The 25,025-nt window shown below is 33.9% G+C and overlaps 1 protein-coding gene across 13 annotated transcripts in view; it reads left to right on the top strand.

Annotated features, from left to right (window-relative positions):
* The window catches only part of CHD9 (chromodomain helicase DNA binding protein 9), a 254,078-nt gene that overhangs the window by 62,391 nt on the left and 166,662 nt on the right, over window positions 1–25,025 (top strand). For all 13 annotated transcript variants that reach the window (XM_069082490.1, XM_069082491.1, XM_069082494.1 and 10 more), the window contains one exon: window positions 2,237–3,835. In XM_069082490.1, coding sequence (XP_068938591.1) covers window positions 2,393–3,835 — 1,443 coding nt within the window. In that variant the 5' untranslated portion in view covers window positions 2,237–2,392. The remainder of the gene's footprint in view (window positions 1–2,236; window positions 3,836–25,025) is intronic.

The following is a 25,025-nucleotide window of genomic DNA, read 5'->3' as shown; positions in this document are numbered from 1 at the left end:
ACAGCTGAATTAAAGTTTTCCTTTTGCTAGAATTTTTCTGTTTCTGGAACTTTTAAAAAGTCTTCTTTGCTTTTTAATTCTTCTGCCTGTTTTTAACTTGTGGTTCCATTTAGTGTAATTTTTGTCCCCTGACAAGTACATATTATAACTTTACAAATGCAGTTGTGTTTTATATATATGGGCAAGGGGGTCTCTGCTAAAGTTCTTGATAGTATCCCTTCTTAGCAATACTCAGTCTGTTTTTTTATGCAATTATTTGGTGATATAAACAGTTACTTTTTAAATGACATTTAAATTTATTACTCTAAATCTATGATCCTCTAATCTAAAAATGATATAAGATGTGATAATAGGCGCTGGTGAAGGTAATTTGTCTATAGTTTGAAATAATAGAAACCATTAGGTTATTGAGAGAACTTAAAAGTAATGAAGTGATTTTTTTTTAATATTTATATTAGGACAATCTTTGTTTGAAAATTAAACATTCACCCCATGACAGAAAGACTTTATTTTGAGTATTATTTAATGAATATACTCAGCATAACATATGTGTTTACTCTTCATTTCTGTGGGAATAACAAAAAGATTAAAAATAAAGACAATCTTAGCTTCTAGTTGTGAAGTTTAAGACACCTCTGTAAATGCTGAAGAACATTTCTGCTGAGTAACATTGTGATATCAACAAGTGCAAATTAGTGAGGACCAAACAAATCATTGGTGAAAGTGAATACTGAGTTAGGGTCAATAAGCTAAAGGTAATATAACAAGGCAACATATATAGCACACACAAACACACACATAAAGCACATATACATATACTTTGTGTATGTGTGTGTATGTGTTTTGGTGACAGTGAGGAGGCTCAGAACAACATTATGTATCTAGAAATTAAATTTTGTAATTTTATATTTACTCATTTTATAACATGATTAATTAATGTACTTATTTTTATTGTAATAGTTGGTGTATAAATTCATAGAAAATAATCCTAGGCAAATTTCGTTAAGTTGATGTTGGTTCCTATTTCTTCTGAAATTGTCAATGTGGATCTGTACTTGGTCAAACATAATTTTTTTTAGGGAAGTTGCATGTATTTTATGTATTGTATCCAGTTTAAATTATAAACCTTAAAGCCAACATTTCAGAAAGGGCCCTCTACTAAGGTTAATTGTAAAGTAAATAGCTCTTTAGAGAACAGAAGCTTCTTCCTGTCATAATTCTCCTTGCAGTATAGGTGAATGGGGGAAGGACTATAAACTAAAATTCAACTCTGGTTAAAAAAAAGGAAAGGAAAAAAAGAAAAGAAAAGAAATTCATAGAATTTGGGAACAGTGGTAACCAGATAAAAATTTAGATTGACAGTATTAGAAAATGACCCCCTACATACATATGCCTCACCATTTCTACATTATTCCTACCTTTCCCTTGAAAGATTAAATTATGCTAGTTTCCTTGCGTCGTTTTGAGTCACGAAACTGATATAGTTCTGTTTTAAGCTCTAGTTGATTTTATAAAGTATCTGCTTGGCTGGGAGGGAAGAGGTTTAGAAAACAAGGAATAACTATAACAAATTTAAGTGTGACTTGTGAATTTCTGCATTAAATAACATGACAACATTACCTTGATTTTCTCTTCCTTTGCTGGAAAACTTGATTGCTGTGTACAGCACCATTTCTAATGAGTTTGTTTCCATAGTTAACCTTGGGATTTTTTTTGTGTTTCTACAGTGAAATTCAAATTAATGTTATTAGTACTGGACAATGGAAATTATTGTTATTGAATGCTTATCAATGAAGTTAGGATTTCTACCATACCATTATACTACACATTTTAATTTTTATGGTTAAGAAAACAGCAAAGAGAATTTTAGTCTTTCATTTATAGGCAAGTTTCACCTCTTCTGCTGGTGGTTTGATTAAGATGATTTTATATTCTAAACTTGAATTCTCACTTAATCTTACTCCAAAGCCATGAAGTACAGAGTGATGACATGTAAATGTATTTTGATATTTTTAAGGGCATATCATCATTTCATCTCTCTCAAATTACTTCGTATTGAGAATACTGAACCACTTATAGTGAATTATTCTATAACATAAAGCACTGTATTTTGAGATTTAAATTTAAAACATTCAAGTTTCACAATCTTCTAGCTATAACTTACATATATCTATATATATACATAACTGTCAAAAAGCTAGTATTAAATTTGAAATTTTTGCTTTTTTTCTATTAGAATTATGACATGCCGTGATGCCCAGTTCTCCAGAGCAATAATAAACATTGACATGCCTTGGATTAGTTAGTTGATGACCTCTGTTCCTACTCAATACAAAGAAGATAAGTTTATTACATTTGAAGTGAACCATTCAAGTGGCCTCGAATTTTCAAGATGACTGATCCAATGATGGACTTTTTTGACGATGCCAATCTTTTTGGTGAGACCTTAGAGGATTTGTCAGATGATGCCTTTGTACAACCAGGACCAGTTTCACTTGTTGATGAATTGAACTTGGGTGTAGAATTTGAACCTTTGCACATAGATTCATTGAACCATGTCCAGGATCCTCAGACATCACAGAAGATGACTGATTTTGAGCAGTTAAATCAGTTTGAGTCACTGAAACTTCACCAAATTAATCAGTCATTCAATAGTCCAGTTGAAAATGTGTTATCACCACATTCTCAATTTAGTTGTTCCCCAGTTCACCCTCCAAATCAGTCTAATGGTTTGTTTCCAGATGTAGCTGATGGTAGTCCAATGTGGGGCCATCAGACTAGTGTTTCAAATCAAAATGGGTCTCCTTTTCACCAACAAGGACATTCACATTCTATGCAGCAAAATAAAAATTTTGTAGCACACCCTGACTTTGCCTTATTTCAGGTCAATGAACAACAGCAACAGTGCACATCACTGCAGTCACAACAAAACAGAAACAGTAATAACCCAGGGCAAGAAACTTTAAGCCAATCTAAAAACTTTATGGAGGTTAATATTTCTGGTCCACATAGAGTCCATGTTACGCACCCATCTCAAATTACCAGTGCATCAACTTCACAGCAACCTCTCTCCATGCAGCAGTTTTCTCCAACATCAAATGCCTCGATGCACTTCTGTGGCAATCACCAAGATGGGAATTTCAATGGCCAGTCTCCAAATATGACTCCTTGCTCTGTCAATAATTCACAACAGTTTTCTTCGCATTATTCCTTCTCCAGTAATCACATATCTCCAAGCAGTCTTCTTCAGTCCTCTACAGCTCTTGCATCTAGTCATTCAACTCATACTTTATCTGATTTTACTGGAAGCAATGCCTTTATAGCTCAGACGGGGACCAAGCAGGAATCCACCCCGCATATCCTAAACTCAAATTCATCTTTGAATTCAAATAATTTTGAAATGTTGCATTCAGCACATCCTCAGGGTAACTTCAGCAGCTCAAAATTATCTCCTGTGCACATGAGTTTCCCAGATCCTGTTGGTTCTGCTTCTCACATGGGACATTTCAATGATCATGTAGAAACAAATGGTTTTTCATCTCTAGAAGATAATTTACTTCATCAAGTGGGGTCTCAAACTGAGACATTCACAGGACTTGATCCAGAAGATCTTCTTCAGGAGGGTCTCCTTCCCCAGTTTGATGACTCAGCATTTGGGCAAGATAGTTCAAGTCATGTTTTAGAACATGACCTTGATCAACAACTCACCCCACAGCTTTTAACACAACCTCCAGATGTGGCTCGAACTCATTCTCAAAGTCAAATTCACTCATGGCATTTGTCAGTTTCTAATCATCAACACTTACACGACAGAGAACATTCATCCTTACTCCAGGTATGTAGCTTTCAACTTTCTTTTTTGAAAAATTTTGGGCAGTGTACATTTTACATTGGGTTTCAATAATTTCTTTTTTTTCTCAGAAGCATTCAGTGTTTCTAGTTTTTGTTGTTGTTTATTTAGTGTTCAGTTATTATTAAATGAATGTGTGAATTTTATTGTCATAACTTTTAACTTGGAAATGATTCATTGATTCTCTCATAGCAGTAAATATGCTAAACTCTTGGCATCTGCTGTTTAGGAAGATTTGAAAGATGTAATTTTTAAGACCTTACCTTTAACTTTCAATTAATAAGTGGATTATATTAAGACATTTTTATCATCTCTTTCTGATATGTTGTTACTTAATTAAGAATTTGTAAGGTGATTATGTGTGATGTTAACCCATGAGGTGCCATGAATTCTAAGACACACACACACACACACACAATTTTGAAGTAAAAACAACCACCAACTTTTTTTTTTCATTTTTAAAAAGCCATGGTGTGTTGTAAAATGTCTCAAACTATCTTTCCATGGGGTTAAGTTCTAAGTCGAGTATAAATGAAATTTGTAGCTATAGAGTTAAAGAATTATTTAAATGAGACAAATGTGCTCCTTTGTCCTCGATAACAAATTTTTTCATATGATTTCAAGTTCTGATATTTTTGTTTCTGCCCAAGAGTTTTGAATATTATTTTGTTATCTTCGTATAGAGGGATTGGGTGGGGACTTGATTCAATGAACATTAAGTATAACAGTGGATAGAGTACTGAGCCTATATTCAGGAAGGTCTGAGTTCAAACGTGGCCTTGTACAGTTACCTTGTGTGACCCCGGGTAATTCACTTAACCTCTTTTTGCCTCAATTTCCTCATCTGAAAATTGGGGATAATGTATACCGTGTTTCCCCGATAATAAGACCTATCCTGAGTGCATCATCCTGTTCTTTCCCAGTGATTTGCTTGCTGGCGCCATTGAGAGCAGTGTCGCGGAGGAGAGCTGAGGCAGGACAACATAAGCCCTCCCCTGAAAATGAGCCCTATGGTGTTTTTCTTTCCAAAAAAATAATAAGACAGTGTCTTATTATCAGGGAAACACGGTAGCAGCTACTTACTAGGGTTATTTTGAAGACCAAACGAAATATTTGTGAAGCTCTTAGCACAGTGCCTGGCACATAGTGTGTGCTATATAAATGCTAGTGCTATTATTACTAATTGATATAGACATCGTTTCTCCACTAGTTTGACAAAGCATTCCTCCCCTCCATCCCTACCCCTAACATAACTAGAAGTTGTTGAACTTTAGGTTTTGTAACCTTCCTTCTTAATTTTATTTTTCTAATGTCTTGTCCCCATTTTAAGTTCTTACTAGGCTACTATGTGTTTTTCTATGCATGTTTTCATAGTTAATAAACAATAAATTATTAACACTCTGAGCCTTTTAATATTTAGGATTTTTGAAAAAAAACTTGTAAAGAGTTTTCTTAACTCTATAGCAGCATCTACTAAGTGAACAAGCTGTCTAGGAGAAACGCCTCCTGGTTAACAAGTTTGTAATCATCGCACTCCCTAACAACTGTTTTAAGCACCATTTTTGATGTGTCTCTATACAGGGTTGAAGAAAAAGTAGTTCCTTAGGAATGATTTGTGCTTAAAAGTCTACCCCATTTTATTTATAATGTTTCATTTTGCTTCAGGCAAAAAAAGTAAAACCAGGTATAAAAGAATAGCAAGAATCTGTACTAATTATTAAAAAAATAGTGACTATGTTATGCAGTAAAACACAGAATTTTGCTTCTTTAAAGGAGAGTTGTAGAAGTTATTCTAAGATGTAAGTATATACAAGGGAATGCAACTTATTGAAAGAAATGCATGTTTAAGCACATGTGCTTATATTCTATCATTATCAATTTTTAAGCAAAGGAGATTTTTGAGAGCATAAGGCTTTATTTCTTTTTACTTTGTAACATTTATGAAATGTAAATATTTTTAGAGAACTGGTGATTTCTTCTAATGTTTAAAAAATATACAATTTAAAATTTTCCATTTGTGTGGTACAGTGAAAATAGTATATGGTATAGTCAGTGAATAGCTATCAAAGTACCAAATAGCATTTTAAAAGTCTACCCATCCTTACAACTTTGTTAGTCATTGGTCACTGTGAGTGTAATGCTTTCATGTGTTTGTCATAATTATATTTTTCCCATTTCTTCTGAAGAAATGAGTTATTACAATGTTTCCCATTACCTAAAACCTTTCTAAAATTTTAGAGAAAGCAAATCTGAGCAGCTTATGATGAAGTAAAGCATATTTTTTCTTTTATTATTGTGGGGGTGGAGAAAGGGAGAGGATAATAGTCACATAGTAAGGAATCTGTGAACTAAAAGTGATATAAAATGTGCCTGCATTTTACTGGATATGTTTATCCAGTAGACATGATTTTTTTTTTAGTGATTACATGGGCATTTAAATTTGAAATGTAGATGTCCTATTTTGTTTTGCTTTTAAAGACATCTTCATTCTTTGGATCTTTATACTTCATTGACATACTTCAAAGAAGCTAGGATACTATAAATACTTGGGTTAGCTTATTAACTGTCAACAGACATTAAGTACCTACTATGTTCAAGAAACCATGCTAAGTGGGGAATACGTAATTCTTTTGAGTCTTTCTTAAAGCAAGGCTTCTGACTATGAAGTATTTCATTTTACTCAGATGAACTATAAAGAGTCCAAGACTGAATCCAGTTTATTTCTTTTTAAGCTTTTGTATTGATGAGGCAGAAACTTGCATTATAAAGCTTCTTAACAGCTGAACACTCAGTACCTTGTTCTGCTTTCTGGTACTTTTTACAGTAGTGGGTCCCCCTTTAAAAAGATGCCCCCTCCTGAAAAAGCCTCAAATAACTCTAGCTTTCAGAGCTGATATGACATCTTTTAAAAGATCATAGTCAAAAAGCAAATTAAAAAATCAGCTACATAAAGGTAAAAGGGATATCTGATAGCTCTCTTAAATATTTAAAGGACTATCATGTAAAAGAGTTTTGTTTGTTTCAAAGGCTGGGACTAGGATCAGTGGGGTAGGCAGATTTCAGTATGAATCAGAATCAAGATCTAAAAAGATTCTGACAGGCTAGAACATTTGGCCAAATCTAGTAGGATGGAATTTAATAGGAATAAGTCCAAAGCCCTATATTTGACTAATTTCACAAGTATAAGGCATATCAAGATGGTAATTCATTTGAAAAAGATCTGCAGGTTTTAATGGACCACTAGCTCATTAAAAGTGAACAGTATGTTATGACAGCTGAAAGACAAAACAAAACAAAAACTAATGTTAGGCAGTGTTAAGAGAGGTATTGTGTCCAGGACAAGGGTGTTGTGAGTACTATTGCATTCTTCTCTTGTAAGACAGCATTAAGTATTGTGCTTAAAAGTTCTGGGAACCACATTTTAGGTCAGATAGTGGTAAACTGAAAGTATTCAGCGTAGGGTAAATGGGATGGTGAAGGGTCTTGAAATCATACTGTATAAGGAACAGTTGAAGAATTGGAGCTATTTAGGTTGAAGAATAGAATACTTGCCGGGAGGGAAGGTGGCATGGTAGAAGGATGATTAGCCATCCTCTGGTATCTGAAGGGCTGCCAGAGAGATTAGAGAAGAGAGACAGATTTAGGTTTGATGTAAGGACAATTTTCCTAAAATTTAGATCCAAAAGTGGGGTGGCTGCTTGGAAGTTAATGATTCTCCTGTTAACAATTGAGCTCTTTAATAAAAAGATAGAAAGTACTCTCTCACATGTGTCATAGCATTTAGATTTAGAACTAGAAGGGACTTTAGAGGCCATCTAGCATAGCCCTTGTTGTATAGATGAAAAAATTATAACCCAGAGAAGTTAAGTGACTTATCTAAAGTCACACTAGTAGCAAGTGAGACAGAATTTGGACCTTGTTCATCTGAGCTAGTGCTCTCTCCACTGTACTACTTCCTCAGGTGATTGTTATTCAGTTATAGGTAGATGACTGCTGAGATCCTTTCCAACTCAGATTCTGTGATTCCTACCATTTAGGCTTAGCAGTTGAAGAGGATACCTTGTAAAGAGGTAGGGAGCTTCCCATTTGCACAAATATTTAAGTATAGGCTGGATGACCATTTGTCAAGAATTTCTGCATTGGATAAGTTTGGAGTAGTAGATTGATTTAGGTCTATTTCACCTCTAAAATCCCATGTTTCCATGATCCTGATTTTGTGTCAGTAGGTGAAAATAATTGTTAAAAAATACATTTTATGATATTGAAATGATACTGTAATTAATTGAGTCTGAGTAAATAGAGAAATCATTCATCCGTATTGTTGGGGAGAGAAGTATTGTGGTTGCTTGAATTTTCATTATACTTAAAACTTGCACTTAATCAAGCATCTCAATTTTAAAAAAATTTTTTAACAGCTTTAAATGGAAATATTACTAAAATATATGATGTACCTGAAATATCAGTATTTTGTAAATACTCAAAAGATCTGTTAGTATAGGGAATTCCTTTCCTCCATTCCAGATTAAAACCCATCTAGGACTTTGTAGTTAAATGCCAATGAATTGCCTAGGAAACAGAAGGATGAAATGATTTGCTCAATGTCACACAGCTAGTAAGTATCAAAGCTTAGATTTTAACCTAGGTCTTCCTAACTTCCTATTATGCCATACTGCTTTTAACGTAAAATGAGAATACTGAATATAATTTAGCCTATTCTTAATGACTGTGTAGGTCACAGTTATGAATGTTAACTCATCATCAAGTATTTATTTTAGTGTCTGCTGTTTGCAAATGCACTAGAATATCAACTATTTTACTATGCTATAAATACATTGCTTTATTCAGGGACTATTGGCAGATCCATAGGATAGTTTGTTCTTTGTTAAATGACTTTTGGTTTCTGTATTGTTGTTTTAGCTTCCCATATTAATAATTGTCATTTCTTGCTGTTGTCCCTGAATTTTTTTTGATACTTCAGTTTCCATCCCTTGTACAGGTATACTTTATGTTAACAGAGAAACTAGGTAAACAAGCTTTTAAAATTAGTATGCTTAGTTTTTTAAAAATAAATTTGGAGAATCTGTCTGCTTCTAATTGGCTTTTGCATGTGTATTAAACAGTTTCTTCTTAGTAACATGGTCTTGCTTGAGTGGTCCCATGAATACTTTCTTCTCTTCCAGGATTTAGAAGTAATCATTGCTAAATTTGGAGGTAGCATTAAATTCAAAGCCAGATGTTCTATTTGTATCAGAAGGAGCTTTTGAGGAATGAGAAGTAGCTTCTTGCTCCTGACAGTGCATTTATGAGCATGATAGAAATCAGGGGTGGCTCAGGGGCACAGTGAATAGAGCCCCGGCCCTGGAGTCAGGAGGGACCTGAGTTCAAATGTGGCCTCAGACCCTTAACACAACACTAGCAGTGTGACCTTGGGCAAGTCACTTAACCCCAATTGCCCTTCCAAAAAAAAAGAAAGAAAAATAAACCAAAAAAATCATTGGTCACTTTACCAAAATGAATTAAAAGCTCCCAGAGGTTAATGCTTTTGTCAGACATAATGGTATTTAGCAGTTTTATCATTCTCTTTTTTTTGTATTCTTATCCAGTCTTGTAGATCTATCCTCTGTTTTGTTTTGATAGCCTTTCTGACCAGCCTCAGGGTGATATGAAAGATGCTAAGTGCCAAGACAGGCTACCACATGCTGGCCTCAGTGATTTTTTTCAGCTTTTTGTATGCCATTGGACTGGTGACCTTTGTCACACCAGTGATATTAGTTATTTTGCCCTTTCTATACACAGTGGACACTAGTACTTGTGGTTCTTAATTTCTCATGGGCCTAGTCTTACTCTTAGCCATGATATAGCAGTTCAACCAGATCTCCATAAAATGAGATTTCTTCTGCCTTGGGGAACAGAGCATATGAATATAAATAATAACCTGGATACTATGACAGCATTTCTTCATACTACTGAGGTCTGTGTCAAGCAGCCCAAGCTGTTCCTTGAGGGCAGGTACTGTGTTTTTAAGGGTTTTTTGGTCTCTACATCTTCAGTTCCTGGAACACAGGTGGAACATAATAAATGTATCTTGAGTTCCCATCCTTATCCTGGCATTTAATGTAATACTTAGTAAAGTCCTTCTTGGATTTGTGCCAATTTCTGTAGAATTTCGTCTTATACTTATCACTGATAGACTTGGCAAAGATTGAAGATTTGTACATTTTTTGCCCAAGATGCCTGTGATAAACATGAGGGAAAGTTTGAGGGAAAACTCTACATTTCCACAGAGGTAATAACTTGTATTACCTCTTCCTTGTTCATCTAGTACCTTAACCTGTAAATTTTAATACGTGATGTGGGTTGTCCCTCCCACATACCTGAAAATGATGAATTAAGCCCATTGTCTCATATTTGTGATCAGAGAATTTTAGGTAGCACCTCTTGCTTCCAAGGTTAGCTGATAGAGACTACCAACAGTTTTATTCTTCCGAGAGTAGACTCTGAGGGGTAGGAAGAGATGCAGAAGAGAAATGAAAAGGAATAAGCATTTATGTACTATATGCCTATTATATTCCAGGCAATATGCGAATGCTTCACAAATGTTATTACATTTGGTCCTTACAACAACCTTGCAAAGTAGGTGCTATTATCACCCTATATTACAGTTGAGGAAACTGAAGCAGACAGAAGTTAAAGGACCTGCCCAGGATCACACAGCTAGCAAGTGTGATTTGAACAGATTTGAACTCAGGCCTTCCTGATTCCAGGCCCATATCATATCCATTGTGTCACCTAGCTTCCTCAAGACCAGGTACCTTTGGGTAGCCCCTTTCCTCCCCCATCCATGGAATAAAATGTGTGGGCTTTATGATTACTCTTTTCTTCACTGATCAAAAGATTTTTTTCATTTGTTTTTATATTTGAAAGTTTGATCTAGATAGTTTGGATTTCTACAAATTTGACTACTTGATAAGTGGTGGGTTATACTTTCCATGTTTTAAATTTGCAGTTTTTTTAGTTTATTAATAAAATTTGTTTTGCTCCAACAGAGGTGTATCAACAAACACCCAAACTAACTTAAAAAGTATATTCCTACTTTTAAAAAAGGTTAGTTTATTGACTGTTAATAGGGTTGGAATTTAAGAATTCCTTGAAGGACCCAGTTGTGTCAACTGATGCAGTTCATTTTGTTTTTTATCCATAGACAAAGAAAATAGAGATTAGGACAAAAATTTACTTCAAAGCAAATTTTTTGTATCAGCTTGTAGTTTCTTGTATTTGAAATTTATTTTCACAGACAGGATAAATTATGGTAAAATTATAAAAAACAATTTACATCAATTGACACATTTGGTCTTTTTGATGTTTAGCTCAAAGGAAATGATATATCCTTCTATTTTGACAGTATAATTTTAACATTGACATGTATTTAGTCAGTGTTATTGCTTTGACTTTATTGATATTATTGCAGTCATGGTTATTTTGCTTTCTTCACTCGACATCATTTCACAGTTCTAGGTCATAATCTGAATTTGTCATTCTTTCTGATGCAATAATATTGCACTCTACTCATAAATCCTGAATTGTTCTGCTGTTCTTCCAATTCACTGAGCACATATTTTGTTTCTAGCTTTTTGTTACCACAAATAATATTGCTAGGAACCTTGCTGTACATATTTGTCTCTTTCTCTTTGCTGTCCATGACCTCCTTGGAATATAGCCTCAGTAATTTTTAAAAAGTCCTTGCTGATCTTTTAAGGTTTTTAAAATTTTCACTTTTTTTTTTCAAAAATGCAGACGAGTTACATATTATCTGAGTGGTTCACTTTTCTTTTGAACCCCCAGATACTCCTTTTGTTTGAGGCAACTTGGGCTGATACATGGGCTTGATTTCTTTTTCTCATTCCTAATCCTAGATTGAAAATGTAATCGAAGAAGTACAGAAAGTAACTGATGAAGACTAAGGTTCACGTTTTTGGCTTACCTTCAAGTGCTCAAAAACAAGCAAATAGGTTTTTAATTGTTTTATGTGTGAGTGATAATAAGGTGAATGTCTGCCCCTGTTGCTCTTTAAAGGTACTGAGAGTTTAACCTTTGGTCTGTGAGGATATTTTCCTTTTAACTGGAAGGAAAAACCCCGAAATTGCTATGAGATACCATAGATAATGGTTTTTCTGAGGTGTTTGGTTATTAGAAAACTGTTTTTAATACTGAAAGTGTGAGGCTGTGAAATTCTTCCAGGTTTAGAGTAATGATAATACTCTCTAGTAGAACATCTGCTTTACATTTTTTCTGAGTTGATTTTTTTTGAAATTGCATTTCAGGTATGTTTAATATTGTTTTAAAATTTTTACTAATCTTTTTTTCTGGGTGTGGTGCTGAGTGTCTGAGCCCGGGATTCGACCTCCTGGTCGTTCTGACACTGGAGCCAGTGCTCTTACTCACTATGCTACCTGGCCGCCCATTGAGTAGGATCTTAATGTTATTTTAATTTGCATTTCTTTGATTATTAATGACTTAGAGCATTTTTATATGGTTGTTGATAGTTTGGATTTCTTCCTTTGAAAACTGCCTGTTTATATCCTTCAGCTATTTTATCCATTAGGGGATGATTTTTAGTCTTAAAATTTGAATAAGTTTTTCTGTATCTTTGATCTGAAACCTAATTACATAATCTTGCTGCAGATTTTTTTTTCCAGTTAACTTCTTCATCCTTTATTTTTAACTTTATTATAATTGTGCAAAACCTTTTAAAATTTTATACTCTCAAAATTGTCCATTTTATTTTGTGATTTTTCTATCATTGGTTTATTCATGAACTCTTCCTTCAACCAGAAATCTGAAAGGTAATTTCTTCTTTGCTCCTCTAATTTGTTAATGATGTGACCTTTTATATCTAGGTCATGTTTTCATTTAGAGCTTATCTTGGTGTATGTAGTGTGAGTTGTTCTTCGGAATCTATTTTCTTAGAAATGACTGTCCAATTTACCATGAGGTTTTGTCAGATAGTGAGCCCTTCCCCTAGTAACTAGGGATTTCAGATTTATTGAACATTATGCTACTATGTTTGTTTGCTTTTGTATGTTGTGTACGTAACATATTCTACTAATCAATGTCTCTCTTTTTTTAACCAATACCAAATCGTGTTAACTTAATGATTATTGTTTTGTAGTACATTTTGAGATCTGGTAAGGCAGGTGGCGTAGTGCATAGAACACCCTGACTGGAGTCAGGAAGACTCATCTTCTTGAATTCAAATCTGGCTTCAGATACTTACTAGCTGTGTGATCCTGGGCAAGTAACTTAATTCTTTTTTCCCCCTCAGTTTGCCTCAGTTTCCTCATCTACAAAATGAGCTTGAGAAGGAAGTGGGAAGCCACTATAGTTTCCTTGTCAAGAAAATCCCAAATAGGATCATAAAGAGTCAGACACCCCTAATAAAAGTCTGGACAACAACATACATAGACCCCTTTCTTTTGACTTTTTTTCATTATTACCCTTAAAATTCTTGACCTTTTGTTCTCCCATATTAATTTTGTTATTATTTCTTCTACTTCTACAAAATATTCCTTTGAATGCTTGATTCAGTACTGAATAAATTATTTTAGGTAGTATTGCTATTTTTATTGGTTCGACTTACCCATGAGCAATTAATGGTTTTCAGATATGCTTTAGATGGTGCAACAAAACTTTTTATTTCTGTTCAAAAACTTAAAAAAAAAACTTTGTAAAAAATCCTCTTTCTTTTAAGATAATTTCCTGTTAAGACATTGGTAGCATGTTCCTTCAGGGATCAACCACTCAGGATATAAATTTCATTGGATGTAAATAAATTTAAATAACTCCTAAATTAACGGAATGAGGGTAAAAAACCTAAAAAATAAAATGGAATGTCATTTTAAAAAATTCACTGTTTTTTCCCCTTTTTTTCCCCATGAGAAATAAAGCCTTAGCTCTGAGAACAGGAAGGTTAAAAATGAAACATACTTTCCATGTGCCGCCTCAAATAACTTATCCAAGACAGAGAAGAGAGAACACATCTAAGTAAGACAAAGAAAGCTAGCTACTGAGAAAAACAGTGTTTCAGTGCTTTGACAGTCTCAAGGTTAAGGAAAAACTTAGCAATAATTCATTATTTGGACTGTCATCCAAGGAAACATTTAGAATGAAAATTTTAATAATGAGAAAAGTATGGTATTATACTGTAGGCAGTCGTTTAAAGATAGACATATTCTATTGTCTTTGAAAAAAAATGGGTAATTACTATTTTTCACTTATTTTAATCAATATCTATTTTATGTGTTTTTGATAGAAATTTAATTATTTAATCTGTACATGTTTAACCAGCTAGTTATTTCTAAATCTTGTGTAAATAAATCATTTAGCTACTTTCTATCATATGCTTAAGGCATTATTGCCACCTGGTGGTCATATATAAAAATTGCAGATTCAGGTTTTAGTTTGGTTGTGGGTTTTTTTTTTCCTCAGTTTTATACTGTTTCCTCTGTAAAGTCCTAATCTGATTCATCATTCTGTCATGAAGGTATATCTGACATATGGAAAACTATTCCAACAGAATATAAGTTCTGGAAAGGCTCCAAATATGAATCTGATGAGAGAGCATGTGTTTACCATCTAAGGCTCAGCCTAGCTAATTTTGGAAAGGATAATTACCAGTTTAGACATGAGATAATATTTTTCAATCTTAGTCCCTTTAAATTCTCTTTTTTATTATGGACTTAGTCGTCCACAAGAACAAACACATCAATATACATAGAGAAGCCAATACACAAGGCTTATTTATATGAAACAAGTTTCTTCTGAGAAAAGATATTTTTAAATATAACAAAATTGTATTGTGTATATCCACTTCTGAACTTTTTTCCTTTTTTAGATATTTTATTGATTTAAATTTTTTTTTGCATCTGTAACTCCCCCTCCCCTGATACCCCACTTCTACCACAAATAGATACCTTCTTTTGTAACAAATAAGTATAAAACAAAACAAATCACATTGGCCATGCTGAAAAATGTGTATTTATTATATAGCTCTAGTCCATCATCTCTCTGCCAAAAGGAAGTCTCAAAGCTTCCTTTATTTAAAGTCATGATTGGTCACTGTATTGATCAAACGTCAATATTTTTCAGAGTTTCCTTTTATATTATTGTGGTTATTGTATACATTTTTCTGGGTTTTGCTCATTTCAGTCTACATTCAAACAAGTCTCAAATTGCTCAGAATTTATCATATTTGTCATTTATTACAATATAATAATATTTCATTACATTTTTGTATGTATTTTATTCAGCCATTTCTCAACTTGATGCTCGTCTTATTTCCACAGCGGTTCTTAAATACCATCTACTAAATTGCATAGTGTTAAAGTTAACACCAGTAAAAAAGAAGGCACCCACACTACATGTCTAAATAGCATCAGTACTGATATTGGTATTGAAGTGAAAAGAATAAGCTACTGACATAGGTTGAATCTGTAAATCCAAAGTTACAAAGTGAAAGAAAACGCCACACCTCTTGTGCTTAATCATTTAGTAAGGTAGTGTGTTTATGGCATACTTCAGTACTATGGGGTCACAAAGATGCTTTTGAAGAGCTTACATAGGAATGACAATGCAAATATTATAATACAAGGTAGAATATAAGTATCATAAGAGAAATGCAAGAGGCAGCCCTCAGTGGATAAAGAGCTGTGTCAAAAATTAGAAGCCAGGAGTCATAAATACCTATTGGGTTCAAGTCTTGCCTCTGATATATACTGATTGTGTGACCTTGGGCCACTTAAGCTCTCACTGTTCCAGGCAATTTTTTAATACTATAAATCACAAAGAAGATACTAATCTGTATTGTTTAACATTGCTCTACTGTTTGAGAGTTCCTTGTACAAATGAAATCAAAGGTCTAGTAAAATGGAGGGCAGTATTGGTACAAAGTACTATAGAAGCTCTGATCAACAAGCATTTATTAAGCTCCTGTTGCATGACAGGCATTCTGCTAAATGTTGCGCATCTCTACCCTTAAGGAGCTTATATTTGGATGGGGGAAACTATATGTATGTGTGTTTGTGAATATGTATATTATATATGTGTACACACATGTATGTATATAAACATATATATCTACACAATAACCACAAGATGATTGTAGGAGACAGGGCACCAGATCAGAAGAGGAATACATGTTGTTGAGGGGAATCAAAAGAGGTTTATCTAATGATAAGGTATTTGAACTGAGCCTTGAATAAAACATAGCATTTCACTTATATGATAATTTAAAGTTTTAAATACAGGAATGTATGGTGAAATAGAATCAGGAAACTGGGTTCAAATCACAGCTCTAGCACTTACTATCTGTTTGACAGTGGGTAAGTTAGTTTACCTCTCTGAGTCACAGTTTACTCTCCTGGAGAATGGGGCTAATAATAACCCTGTCTACCTACATCACATATTTGTTGTGGGGAATATTTTAGTGGAACTATGATTTCATCAATGTGGATACTCCCTCCAGTGCAATAGATTGTAGCCCATCCGTGTCTGCCCTTCCTTTTCTACCCTTGACCATGTCTTACCATAAATCCACCACGGTTTCAACCTACCACAGTGGGGACCTTCTTTAAGTTTTCTGGACGTTGGGGGATACCAGTGAGCTATGTGGATTGTCCAGATCTTACCTCTATCCTGCCTGCACAAATCACTTTGACCTTACAGTGTCTTAGGCCACTCTCTAAAACCGTAAGATACTTAGCAGATGTGGACACTTTGGAAGAAGGAGTGCAATAATCCAATGAAATTACAGGTATTTTCCAGAGGGGGGGAAAAATACATGTGTGTGAATGTGTATGCATATGCTAATAGATTAGCTCTGTAGTTTGTCCCTCTAACTTCACGTTGAAGTTTGAACAATAGGCATCTCGAGCTCCTTGCTTTTTCTTTAGGTAATTCTTTTAATCAATTATAGTTGCCATTTAAAAGGCTTTATAAACATCTGGGCTTGATGCATTCAGGACTCAGAATATTCAAATGAATGTCATCTCATCAATTTGGAAGTTCCCTTCAACAATGCAAATTGTGACTCTTCTATTCCTACCATCCTATTTGCTTTTTGTCCATGTCTTTCAAAAAGTTAATCACAGGGGGTCCACCCAACATATTTTGCCTCAGACACTTATTAGCTATGTGATCCCGGGCAAGTCACTTAACCCTGTTTGCCTCAGTTTCCTCATTTGCCATATGAGCTGGAGAAGGAAATGGCAAACCACTCCATTATCTTTGCCAAGAAAACCCCAAATGGAGTCACAAAGAGTTAGATATGACTGAAATAACTGAAGAACAAGAACAAAAAAGTGAGACTATAAAAAAGGCAATGCAGTATATTAAGAAGCAAATGGTATCTTGGAAAGAGAGTTATATGATCAGAATTCAAGGCTTTCCTCACCATTTGTAGTAGGACCCTGGGTGTATTGCTTAATGCCTTCAAACTTCAGTCTCTTTATCTATTAAATGAAGAAATTACTTACACCTCCTACATTATGGGGTTGTCATGAATAAGGTCAAATGAAGTCCTGAATATAAAATATTTTATAAACATAAAATACTGAATTATAATATTTGGAGCTAGAAAAGACTTTGGAGTCATAAGACTCAACCCCTCATTTTACAGATGAAGAAACTGAAGCCAAGAAAGGTTAAGTCACTTGCTCTGGATCACATAGTGAGTATCTGAGGCAGGCAGAGTTGCACAGGGTCATAGATTTAGAGCTGGAATGAATCTTAGAGACTGAATTCCCCCCCCCCCTTTTTTTCTAACATATAAGGAAGCTGAGGTACAGAGAGGTTAAATTACTTGCCAAAGGTATTTGATTTTGGGTCTTCCTGACTCCAAAGACTCTTTTCCACTACATACAGTGAACCCAAGTTTTCCTGACTTCAAGTCCAGTGCTCTGTTTTTAGAGTAGTAAATCATTTTTAAAATTTAAAAAAGTGTCATAATAGTGTAAAAAATTATTGAGCCTTAGTTTTTACATGAATAATAAAAATTTTACTAAATTCATCTTGTTTTGCTTGGCTAACATTTCAGAATTGCATTATGGTATTCCTTTACAAGCCTTTAAAGTCTTATTGCACATATTGAAAATTTGTCATGGTGTTGTTTTTAGTAATTTTTAAAGTTTTTAAATGTCTGACCAGCCAAAACAATTGAATGGGGATTTTTCCAGATGTTCCTTTTTATTAGCATGTTCAGTTAGGCCATTAGTCTTTGGATTTGTCATTTCCAGTAAGTATTATTTAGCAAAATGTCCTGTAAAAAACGGAGAAGTTTATGGAATGGCAGCTAGTGGTGAAATGTGATCCTACTTATTATTAGGCTTTGTACTGTATTGTAAAGAGATTTGAGCCCTGTCCTGTTTGCCAGGAAACTGAATAACAGAAACAGTAGCTTCCAGGCTATTGGCCTCCTGTATATATACTTAGGGGTAAAGGGTGAACAGGAAGTGGATTCCAGGAAAGGGGGGAGGAGGGTGTTAAGTTGGGGAATATAATTCAACAGCACTTGGTAAGAAATTCGTGGATTAACGCAGAATGTGAAGATCATGTGGTATCCAAACCAAAATAAACAGTAGGTCTAAAAAAATTCTTTAGTTTCTTATACTTTTATTGGTGTAGTATAATTCCAAATATCTCAGAATAATGAGTCATTAAGTCAATAACTACTATCAAAGTTGTTCCCAAACTGGAGTAATTTAAAAGAAGTCTTTGAGGCCTACAGATGGAGCCTTTAGTTGTTAAATATATAAATATAGGTTGTTAGTATTATTATTTTTACAGTGAAAAAGCAATTTAAGTTCTGGTAACTGGGTCTGTTTGGATAAACTCAAATAAGTTAAGAAAGTGAATCCAGGGTATTTTTAATATAGAAAGTTTGATATGTTAATGTGAATCAGGGAATGAAAAGTCAAGTAATGTACTATTCATTCCTGAATAATATAGTGAGTGAAATATTTGAGTACTTAAGTACTAACTACATAGAGACATTTTTTAAAACAATGTCCACCTATTCACTTCTGCCTTGAATGGCAGGTATAATGAAATAAGGTTAATAAAATCCATAATGAATAAAATGTAGCAGTAAGGGGCAATATAGACTGGTCAGTGGATAGTGTTGGTATAAAAATTAGATTAGGATAAAAAAGCTAATTTTATATTGACTTCCTTTAAAAATTTTGCTCTAAAATGAAGATGATATGAACTGATATTTTTTAATTAGAGGGATAATTTGCAGATCAAAGTTATTGTTTATAACTTTTCTGAGTACGTTAAAAAGAAAAATTAATATATAAATGCTTATTGTTTCATAAAGTACATATATAACTTTTTTTTAATTAGTGTCATTTTTTTGTTTGTAGTTAAATGTCATTAACACACGCTAACATGCAGACAAACACAGGTTTTGAAGTTATTTTTTTCATTTGTCAGCTCTCTTGCAGAGCAAAAGTCTCCAAAAGTCCTGAAATCTTTTTGAAACAACTTTGTTACCTCAGCTTTGTATAGATATATATCCCTAAAACTACTCTTTGTAATTGAAAGAATGCTATTTTAGACTCCAGACTTGAATAAAAGTATTTTTATGGGGTGTCCCCAAAGTCTTAGTGCAGAAAATTGCTCTAAGAATTTGGGGACACCCTGTATAATGTTAGAATGTAAACCACTTAAGAGCAAAATTCGTGAATTGTTATTCAGTTTTAATAATCTCTAAGTGTTTATTGAGCACTTACTGTATGCCATACACCATAATAGGGACTGGGTGGGGATACAGTGACAAAAGAAGAAATAATCCTTATTCTAAAGCATCTTATATACCATGACTTGTTCAGCCATTCCCCAATTGATGGGCATCCCCCAATTTCTAGTTGTTTGCTACCACGGAAAGAGCTGCTATAAATATTTTTTGTACACATAGGTTCTTTTCCCTTTTTTGTGATCTCCTTGGGATATAGACCTAAGTGATATTGCTAGATCAAAGGGTATGCAGTTTTATAGACCTTTGGGCATAGTTCCAAATTGCTCTCTGGGATAGTAGGATCAGGAACACATTGACTTTCAAGTTTCTTAGCTTCATAGCAGCTAATCCTTATTTTATTTTGTATTAAAAATATTGCTGAGTAATGGAGTTCATCTAAATCAAGAACTCTTAACCTGGAGTCCACTAGCTTTCAAAAAATATTTTGACAACTGTATTCCTCCTGACTATACTATTTCTTTTAGCAGCAATAGTGTTATTTTTGCCTCCTCCCCACTAGTGTTTAAGCCTTGCTCATTATTTCTTCAGATTGTTTTTTTCTTATCTGTGCCATCATCTTCTTTCCATTCCTACTGCAGTTACTCTAGTGTAAGCCTTCTCACCTGGACTGTTGGAATAGTCTGTGAGATTCTTGTGTTGGTGTCACCTTGCCCAGTCAATCTAAAACACTGCAAAGCACAGCTCATACCCTTTCAGGTACAAAAAAAATGTCCATTCATTCCTTTATTGCCTTATTGATGACCCTCTATGATTTTGCCCCAAACTAACCCTTCTTCCTTAAACTCCTACTACTCTTTTTCTACATGCTTTGCCCCATACCCTTTGTCAAGAATAGCTCTGACTCCTCCAGATTTCTCTCCCATCTAATTCCTATCTATCTTTCAAGCTCTAATTAAAGTGCTTCCTTCTCCATGAAGCTTTCCTTAATTTCTTCCATCAAGAAGTAACTTCTCATCTTCTGAACTTCCCTTAGCACTTTGTTTAACCTTCTCTAATGCTTTATTTCACTATAATCAAATGAGGTAACAATTTTAAAGTACTGAGCACTGTGCCTGGCACATAGTAAGCGCTATGTAAATGTTAACTATTACTAGTAATTGCTATATGTCTTTTACTATATTTGTTTGTGTCTTCTATATGAGATTCTAAGTTCCACAGAGTCAAGAACATCATCACATGTCACCCATAGCATCCTATAGTGTTCAATAAATATTTATGAAATAAAATGAGAAATGATATGATATGGTAAAAAAAAAAAGGGGGGGGGCATTGAACTTGGAGACAAGAGTTCTAGAGTACCTCTTACTAGCAGTTTGACCTTGAGCAAGTCACTTAATCACTCTTGAGCAGTAGTTTCTTCATCTGAAATATCAGGGCACTAACATAGTAAGTCACCTATTTTACAGGGCTTTGAGAATCAAGTAAGATAACAGTATTCATGAAAGCACTTTGTAAATTGTAATGTATCATATGAATGTTAAGTGGAAGCCCTGGATTTGAAGTCAGAAGACCTAAGTCCAAAACAGAGTTTTGTATCTTATAAATCATTCTACCTATAAATACTAAAAGTTACATAAAAGCTAGGTTTCTTCTAAAGCTGTTTTGAAATAGATAAAAAATGAAATTGCCACGCAGTGAAAGGTAAATAGATAACCCTCACAATTAATGGATAAATAGGATTGTTGTGATATTAGGTACAGATAGTCCCTCTGTATGGATCTAATTGTTTCCTAAAGTCAACATTGAAAGTAGATCCTTTGTCTGAATTCATGCCTTCAGCTATTAGAAACTTTTAAATGAGCAGGACTAGAACAAGAGTAAAATACAAGGAAATATGAAGTATTGGTTGTCTGTATTTTAAACTAAACAGACCTCTTATTGGCTCCTTTTATTTGGATCATTGCTGAACTATGCCAGTGGAGACTCATTTCAGTGTTACCAGTATTTATGGCTTGTTTTTAGGCCCTTGTTGATATTATACTATTATATAATCATCTAGAATCTAGAGATACATATATGTTTATATTGTTTTACTGTATCTTTTCAAATCCAGTATAACAATTGCCAAACATATTTGTTTCTATTTGACTTTTAAATTTATTTTATTCTGCATCTTTATAAAGTTTTTTTTCCTGTTTTAAAAATTAATTAATTTATTTTTCCATTTTATTTGTCTCACATATTTTATTCTGTGGTAATTAATTATTAGTGTCTGTTATATGACTTTAATGTAGGTTTTAAGAATTTGCTGTGGTAATTACTATGGCAAATATAATAGGAAAATAATTGGAATCAAGTAAATTAGCAGATGGTGGAGACAGAAAGGAAAAAAATTTGCTCTTTAGACAGTCATGCACAACCCTAGTTATAGGCTAGATTAGAGAAGTTGGTAAGTAAAGATACCTTAAGAAAGTTTTGCTAAGATTCTTGTTGTTAAAAGAAGAACAATATGGAAACCATAAATTTTAAGTTAGAACCTAAATAATTTCACCCTTTTTATTAACCTTTGATTGATTAGTAAAATATACACAATAATAAAGTAGCTTCTCTTAAAAACCTTGGGCAGAGATGCAATAAACTAGAGCTTAACCAAGAAAATTTTTTTATGTACTTTAAAAATTTTTTTTAAAATAAATATATATTATATTTTAGTGCTTTTTTTCTTTACATCAGTTATTTTATTCTCCTCACTTTTTAACCCACCTCTGTAACAATGAAAAACAGTTAAGCAAAAATATCTGATGTAGTGATTATATCAGAAAATGTATTCTGTCTTTGTTGTCTCCTACCCTTTCTGCTGTGAAGGAGGAGGTATATTTCATTATCTTTTTTTGAGACTTGCAGTGGTTTTTCAGTTACCTTAACTTCTTTTTAGTATTCTTTTCATTTACATTGTTTTAGTGATAGTATGGGGCAGCTAGATGGCACAGTGTATAGAGTGCTGGGCTTGGAGTTCAAATTTGACCTCAACCACTTATGAGATATGTGACCCTGGGCAAGTCACTTAACCTTATCTGCCTCAGTTTCCTTATCTATCAAATGAGCTGGAGAAGGAAATGGCAAACCACCCCAGTATCTTTGCCAAGAAAACGCCCATTGGTGTCATGAAGAGTTGGACACAACTGAACAACAAAAGTAATAATACATTATCTTCTTTTAATTTTGCTTATATCTCTATTATTTCATGCAGATTTTCCCCATTTTCCCCCTAAATTTCTCATGTATAGTTTCTACATAGTAATATTCCATAGTATCATTCTAACAGTTTTTTTCTGCCATTCTTCAGTCAGTGGGCACTCTGGTTTTGGTTTCCTTAGGACCTGTATGTACCTTTCATTTTGACTTCTAAAATTGTGAATTGAAAATCTCATTGATAGAACAGATATAAGTATCAAAACATTCTAATCCATTAAATTAGCCTTGTTGTATAGACATGAGGGTTAATGATAATGAGTTGAATTCCTAAAATACTCTGTTTTTATTCCAGGTGCTTCCCTTCTAACTTTAATTAAGTCTAACAAAAAATTATTAAATATAAAAATGAGATAGTTCCTATCCTCAAGTAATTTACATATTACTTACCTCCTACTTATTGCAAGATAAATGCATATAATGGAGAGTGGAATTCTCATAATAACACATTCCTCATCTCTCATCTCTTTGACCTCTCCTTTCTTTGTAGTACTAGGATTTGGCATAACATTAGACATAGTAGATACTTAATTGAATCAAATATAGAAATGAACAAAAATATTTTTTAAGAAAGACCTAACATTAAGGCACCACAACTTTCATTTTGAAAAAAACAAATTATTGACTTCCCATATTTCTAATGATATGTCTCTTCTCCTAGTGAGCCATCCCTTTTAACAATAAATAAAAAAGAGGGGAGAATATAGTTCAGACAAATTAAAGAACACAATGCCTAAAGTCTGACATTATATGTTGTATACCCCACCTGTAGTCTGCTACCCTCCTCCATCTTTTCTTTGATTGTTAAAATGTCATAGCATTCAATTTTGTTTCATTATTTTTGTTCTTGCCATTTACATTATTATTACATAGTTGGGTTTTTTCCCTGGTTCTGCTTCACTTTGCATAAGGTAATAGAATTATTCCCAGACATCTCTGTATTCATTAAGTCATTGTTTCCATAAGATTAATATGCCAGTTTTTTTTAGTGATACCCTAATTGATGAACATCTATTACTATTATAAGAAATGCATCTATAAATATTTTGTTATGTATAGGACCTTTGTTATCATTGCTCTCTTTAGGGTATATGCTAAGTAGTGGGATCTCTGGGTCAAAGGGTGTGGACATATTAGCTACTTTTTACATATATTTCCAAATTGTTTTTCAGAGTGGTTGGAGTAATTTATAGCTCTACCAGCAGTGTATTTATTTAGCAGTTTCCAAAACTTTTTGGTCTCAGGACCCTTTTTACATTCTCATTTATCGAGGATCCCCAAAGAGTTTTTGCTTTTGTGGGTTATAATTTGCCACATTAGAAATTAAAATAGTTTTTACCCCACAGACTCTCTGACAGGGTTTGGGGGTCTCACACTTTGAGAACCACTACATTAGTGTCTGTTTTTCTCTATGTAAGTGTAAGTACAAGCAAAGTGGGGTTTTTGTTGTTTTCTTTTTGCAGCTCAGTTTTCTGTGTTCAGGCTAAATTGTAAACATCTGGAGGATTAATCTCTTTTGAACACTGATAATTCACAGCTGTGCTGAGGCAAGTAGGTTTCATGCCTTCTGACTCTGAGCCAATCAGGGGCTGAGTCTTTGTTATATATTGTGGGAGATTGGCATTTTGCTTTGGGGGTTCCCTCATGAGAAGGATCTTTTGATTTCCTGGTGGAGACTCTAAGTATCCATATGTTCAGAGCCGCCTGACTGTTTAGATGCCTGTGCTTCCTTGATCCAGTGATGTATATAAAGTATAGCAATATATTCAGACAGTTGGAGCCCTGTCTGTTGGTCTTTGTGCTCCTTTCTCTGTTTATAATTTCTCTGCTTGTCTCTTTCCTCTGTTATTTTCTCCACATTCAAGGTCCTGACCTTTTCCCTGAACTAGTCAATATAATTAAAAGTAGGATTGTTAACCCTTTTTTGAGCATTCTTTCTTTTAAAAGTAGATAAAAGAACCTGTCCTGGGTGTGCCAGGGTGCTTACTGTTGTAGTAAGTAAGCATATACTAAGTGCTTATTGTGTACTAGGCATAGTGGGTACAAAAACAGGTAAGAGAAAAGTCACTGCCCTCAAGAAGCTCACAATGGGGAGGCAGAAAACAAACAAGCTATATACAGGATAAGTAGGAAATCGTTAACTAAGGGAAGGCACTAGAATTAAGAGAAATT

The sequence above is a fragment of the Petaurus breviceps genome, unplaced genomic scaffold, assembly GCF_028583685.1.
Source record: "Petaurus breviceps papuanus isolate PSGF00001 unplaced genomic scaffold, PetGlider_PUasm1.0 171, whole genome shotgun sequence".
In the NCBI taxonomy this organism is placed as follows: domain Eukaryota; kingdom Metazoa; phylum Chordata; class Mammalia; order Diprotodontia; family Petauridae; genus Petaurus; species Petaurus breviceps.
The sequence above is the reverse complement of the archived record's forward strand: the minus strand, read 5'-3'. Positions and strand labels throughout refer to the sequence as shown.